At 44.7% G+C, this 6,318-nt stretch overlaps 1 protein-coding gene across 1 annotated transcript; it reads right to left on the bottom strand.

Annotated features, from left to right (window-relative positions):
* Window positions 1–2,457: 2,457 nt before the first annotated feature.
* On the bottom strand, window positions 2,458–3,411 carry LOC132389169 (C3a anaphylatoxin chemotactic receptor-like). Its single transcript, XM_059961624.1, has one exon. The coding sequence runs from the start codon at window positions 3,409–3,411 to the stop codon at window positions 2,458–2,460; it is 954 nt and encodes a 317-aa protein (XP_059817607.1).
* Window positions 3,412–6,318: the final 2,907 nt, after the last annotated feature.

Here is a 6,318-nt window from a genome sequence, read left to right as displayed (position 1 = left end):
GATGTGAGTTTCTTACTAAAATATAATAGGTTCTTTAAATGCCCCAATATATGCAAAAATCTTATTACGTTTAACAGGGTGATTTAACCCCTCACGTTAAATCTAAGTAAATTAGAAGTTTGGTTCATTTTTATATTATTTAAAGGAAAGTTTAAAATGTAAGTTAAACCAATCCATAAACCTTGAGAAATGGCAACCAAGCAACAAATTAGCTAACAAAAAATCGAAAAAAGCGTATAAGAAAAATAATCATGCCCCGCCCACCTCCCAAGAAAGAAGACCGACCAACAGATGGCCAGCATCTACTACTACTGACAACCCTCCCAAAAAAACCTAGTGATGGCTCCAATTAGTTTCAATGTTTTTTAAAATATATTTCAAACTTGACGAAAGAATATCCAAACAATTATAGTATAACAAAAATACAGTATTAAAAATACAAAAGGAAATTAGTTACAAATGTTTACCAAAAGTAAACCCTAGAATTCTTCATACAGAAAGTCATTGAACATTTAAACTTATATCTCCATGGGAAAACAGGCTAAGCAGTTAGCTTTCAAATTAAAAAAAAATCTTTCTGCTGCAATTCTCGAACTAAACCATTCGAAGGATCGATCTTCAGTGAGATTCTCAGTCAAACTGGGTAGCCATGGGACGGGTTAAAACTCTTGTTAAAAAATTCCAACAAAGCTGCTTACACTTAGCACGTTCCTGCATAAACTCAAGCAAATCGTCTTCGAGAATCTTAATATTCCAACATATAACGAATCATGCCCCTACGACGGCATTTGAGAATTAATATTTTCTCATTTAATCTTGAAACTTCATGTAAGGACAAACTAAACAGCTAGCCTTCGGATTTAAAGAAAAAAAAAACACCTTTGTGTTTCAACAGCCGAACGAAACGATTCCAAAGATCCATTTTTGTGTGATTCTGAGTCGAGTTGGGTAGCGAAGGGAATCCTTGTTAAAAGCCTTCCACAATTCTAATCTTGCAACCAAGGTAGACAATCATGCCTCATCGTCGAGAATCACATGTTAACAGTTCATTTGTTGTAAATTCATGAAAACAGATTATTACTGATCTTGGTATATCTCTGTTATGAGTTCTAAACACGGGATACCTATGAACTTGATCAATCATAGGCAAAGACGCCAACATTTCCGGAAGGAGTACTCGTAGAAAGTCTGCAAAGAATTCCGTAGGACGATTACCTTCTGTTAATTCTTCGAGACCCAGAACCGGTAGGCTGTACCTTCTAGTTCTATTTTTCATGTTGACAATCTTCTGTCTTAACTTTCGTTGGACGTCGATTACTTTTCATAAATCTTTTGCAGTTCATCCACTTCCGTTTGCAGAAACGAAAACATTGCTTCATTATTTTTATGCGTTTATCGTGTTCATTAACAGTTTGTTGAATAGAATTCAATTTACCATCCATTACTTTAAATTCACAGCTGAACTGTTGAAACTTCTCAGAGGCTCCTCGTTTATGATTTGCAGCAAATCCACAATAGAATCCAGCGAAGCAGCGGATCATCTTTTTTACTACCTCTGTCACTCGTTGTAGCCATAATGAAAAAAATATCACACTTAAAAAAGAAGTTTCAGGACAGGTTGGAAATAGTATGATAACTAGATTTAGAGCATCGACATATTGCTGTTACTCCATCAGCCACCACCAGGAAATCAGAAACTGCTGATTTAATGGGATTCTCACGCACGACGGTCTGTTTAGAGTTTATCGAGATGGGTGAGATAAAAACCATCCAGTTCTGTGGGTGAAAATGACTTGTAGGGTGAGAGGTCATAGGAAAATTGGGACTGCTTGGTGAAAGAGGTGTATGCAGTTCTGGTCGCCTATTGCATTAAAGATGTCGAGGCTTTGCAGAGGGTGTAGAGGAGATATACCAGAAAGCTGTCTGTATTAGAGAGCATCGTCTACTACGAGAGGTTGAATACACTTGGCTTATTTTCACTGGGGTGGTGGGATGACGTTTAGAAGATAAAGAAAGGCATGGGTAATCCGTGTGTTTCCCAGGGTTGTAATGTCTGATACCAGAGGACGTCCATTTAAAGTGAGAGGGCGTCATTCCGAAGGATATACAAAGCCCAGGTTAATTGCACAGACAGTGGTGTGTGCCTGGCACAGGCTGCCCGGAATGCTGGTAATTGTAGATTGGTTAGAGACCTTTAAGAGATGATTAGACAGGTAGAATCAGCATAAAGGCAGGATATCTCCATTGTGTAGGCGGAGGGTATTTGGTTAATTGACCATTTATTGACTGACTGAATTGGTACGGTGCATTGTTGAGCGAGTGGTCTGTGTTCTATGTTCTGAGAGATTAAAATAAGAGTGTAGTAAAGCCTCCACTGCCGACCATAACTGCATTCGACTGTCCACTGTGTCGGTAGTCAGGGGATATCAGTCGGACGTCTAGCCGCGAGGAACTCCCTCAGACATTCGTATTTAAGGCGAGGTTGGGTGTTTGGGGCTGGGTCTCCGATTCCAGCCTCTGCTCGGCCAAGGCCAGATGAAGCGAAGTGAGGATGGAGCGCCTGAAGACCTGGTGGAATTCGCGGCCAACGAAGACATAGAGAAGCGGGTTGAGGGCGCTGTTGAAGGAGGCCAGGGCAACAGTGAATAATGACAGGTCCGGGGGAATCGGTTTCACGATTGCAACGAGGTTGCAGACAGTGTTCGGGATCCAACAGATCATAAAGGTGATGACAACGGTGATGATGAGGCAGACAGACTTCTTAGATTTTACGAACCTGTTCTCTTGCAGCCTACAACCAACCAGGGAGTAGCTGGTGATCATAATTAGAAGGGGAAGACCGAAGATAAAAACAAACCAAAATGGCTGCAAGACAGTCAATTCCTCCTTCCAATCCTGAAGCAGGAGGACGGGCTTGCACATGGCGAAGGCTAGGATCCAAATTCCGAAGCAAGCCCCACGAGCCCATGTGAGGCTCAGTTGTTGCTGGAACCACGAAGGCCGAGTAATAGCCAGGCAGCGGCAGATGCTGATCAGACATAACAGATAAATGCTGGCGGTTGCGTTGAGGAACGTCAACGTCCTAATAAACTCCATGGAAAAGTAGGCGTTGTCCCCAAAGCAGATCAGGGAGATGTTTGCCATTCTGAAGGGAAGGGTGAGGCAATAGATCAGGTCAGCCAGAGCCAGGTTCAGGAAGCACACCGTGTGGACCTTACTCTTCATCTTGAAGCCCGTCACCCAGATGACTGAGCCATTGCCCGGGACGCCCAGTAGGACGGTGAGGGTGAAGATGACCATTGACACGACGGAAGGTGCTCCCCACTCCATTCTGTTTCCATCGGCCGTGGAATTGTGAGAGGAGAGATTCCCAGCGAGCGTCGAACTGGTCATTCCTTCGGAGTACGACATTGTCGGATCTGGTAGATGAGATATCGTGGAAGTAAGAGTGGTGCAGAATGGAGAGGTGGCAAATTCAGGAGGAGGTGTGAGAGCGAAGAGGGGACGAGAGGATGGGGAGCAGAGATGGGATGTAACACGGAAGAGAAACCTGACACAGCGCAACGGCAGTGAGGCTGGTGGAAGTCTGCTGCAGCGCAGAGACCACAGTCGTCTCGCATTCCAGGCCACTTAACCCTGACCGGCATGTCCCCGATCTGTCAACGACCATGTGATGCATGGCCGTACATTAGATTCCCCACATTAGAGAAAGTCACGCGCGGCCGATCTCCATTAAGGAAATGCACCCGACCTGTGGAACTTGCATCGGCCTCTACAGCCCGCCGAGGACCCAAGGATGACAATTCCTTAGAAGAACAATCTACTGGACTGGAGCGATCAAGCTACTACCAGTACTAGTTCTTGCTCCCGTGAACGTGCGGGATTCTCGCGGGTGCTTCGCTTTCCTCCCACATTCCAAAAACGCTCTGGCTCTTTGGTGAATTGACCTTATTGAACTTTCCTGTAGTTAAGCTCGGGTTAAGCAGGTAAGTTGCTGGGCACTGCGACTCGTTGGGCCGGAAAGGTCTATTACTGCACGGTACTTTAGTAAATTGATGTATTGCACTGTCGCCAAAAGACAAAATTATTTCATGATATACTGTTTGTGAGTGACGATACACCTGACTCTCATATGGGTTGTGGACCGAGACAGGTAAGGGGGCAGGGAGAAGGGAATCATGCTTGGAGGAAAGGGGAAGTGAATGCGAGGAAGCGGAAAGCACCAAAGGGCGATTCTGTAAGAACAACAATCTATTTGAAAATCAAATGACCTTTCCTGTTGTCTCAGGTCAGCGCGTGTTTACATCCGTGCTAGCAACCGCTCCCAATACCAAACCTGGCCCTCCTTCTCTGGTACCAGTCCCAAATCCCTCCCGCGGCTCATCACCCTCGCCATTCCCAGCATCCTTTACTTCCGCCCGCCGCTCTCCGGTCTACGTTGACGACTATAGTACCCTGGAAAGTTCGAAGTCACCTTCACTACAGAAATGTGCCCAGGACGTTTGCACGAACACAGAAGAATCCAGCACAGGAATACTCCACAATATTGTACCAAATCAATTAAGTAAGTAAACACATGGCCTACGTAACTAATGGCGTCTGCTAACACAATGCCCATTTCCCTCACATTCACGTTCCCATCCAAGCGGCTCTTACCATTCTCAATGTATCTGCCTCCACCACCACTCTTTCAGCACATTCCAGGCACCCACCGCTCTATGAAAAAAAAACTTACCTGCACGTCTCCTTTCATCTTATCCCCTCTCACCTTAAAGGCACGCCTTCTGGTACTGGCCAATTCAACAGTTGAAAAATAGCGACACTGACTGTCTACTCCATCTTTTCCTCTCATCATCATATAAAGGATTTCTACCACTACCACCGTTACTACCATCACTAGCACATCACTAGCAAATATTACTACTATTACTATCGCTACAAGATCACTACAGCAACAGGTCCTTGGCCTAGAAGGTCATGCCTCCCATTTCCCCGTTTACACCAATCCATATGATGTTTGTCAACTCCACTGGCAGCCACGTTCAAAGTGTCAGTTCATAATGGACAGCATGGTAGCGCAGTGATTAACATGACTCTGATGCAGTGCCAACAAGCCGGGTTCATCTCCCGCCGCTGTCTGAAGGGAGTTTAGAATTTGTCCCCGCTATTGCGTGGGTTTATTCTGGGTGCTCCAGTTTCCTCACACATAAGATTATAATTCCGTAAGATATAGGAGTAGAACTAGTCCATTTGGCTCATTGAATTTACTCCGCCATATTGTTTTTCGGCCCCAGTCTCTTCCCTTCCACTTGTTTCCGAGCAGACACGGACCAATCAAGAACCTATCACCTACATCTTAAAATGTACATAGATGAATGTCACAGATTCACCAATCACTGACTACAGTAATTAATCCGAATCTCCTATTTAAAAGGTCAGCCCACCCTTCTGAGCCTCCTAGCCTCCCGCAACATAGGAAACACCTACTTCACATCGACTGCATTGAGGCCTTTCAACAGTCCTCAGGTTTCAATACAGTCACCTCTCATTCTTCTGAATTTCGGTGAGTAGAAGAGCAGCACCGTTACACGTTCCTTACGTGATAAGCCTTTCAAACCCAGAAGGCCTGCGACTCTGGAGTGTCAATTGATCACACGGGTGTAATTGGGCGGGGCGTTCTCGAAGAGCCGGAGAGGTTTGTCCACGTGGTGTATCTCGGAATTGAATTGGCAATTAGAACAAACTGTTTAAAAACGATCCCTTATATTCGACTTAATTCTCCTTTCCTCAAGATAAATATATGCCTCTCTGTTAACGTTGCTCCTACCGTGGGAAAGCGATTCTGTACACACTATCTCTGCATCTGTTATCTTAATTTATTTTGTCAGGTCATCAGTCAGCGTCCTTCGAACACATAAAAAAACAAGCACAGCCTCTGTAATCTCTGAAGTTCTCCTCATTGAACTGAATATTGACAATCCCACTGTCCTGCCTTCACTGGATAACTGAGTTATCTCTGAAAAAAACACCCGAAAGTAGGAAGTCCATGTTAATTCCGGAACACAGCCACGCTGAAGAACCGTGATCAGATGCCACTCTTCCAAATTAATATAAAACCCATGGAAATTCATCTCACCTTTCCCTGGAATCTCCTGCTCCGTCACCGGTCCTTAGTGGTATAGAATACTTGCGCTCAGACCTTAAATTCGACGGTGGGATTTCCTGCGTGCTCCAGGTACATCAGGGAGTGGTGTCTTGTGGGGAATTTGGATGCTAATTTAGCAATGGTGGCGGTCTTAATTCCGAATGAGCCGAGTA

This window comes from Hypanus sabinus, unplaced genomic scaffold, assembly GCF_030144855.1.
Source record: "Hypanus sabinus isolate sHypSab1 unplaced genomic scaffold, sHypSab1.hap1 scaffold_488, whole genome shotgun sequence".
NCBI lineage: Eukaryota > Metazoa > Chordata > Chondrichthyes > Myliobatiformes > Dasyatidae > Hypanus > Hypanus sabinus.
The sequence above is the reverse complement of the archived record's forward strand: the minus strand, read 5'-3'. Positions and strand labels throughout refer to the sequence as shown.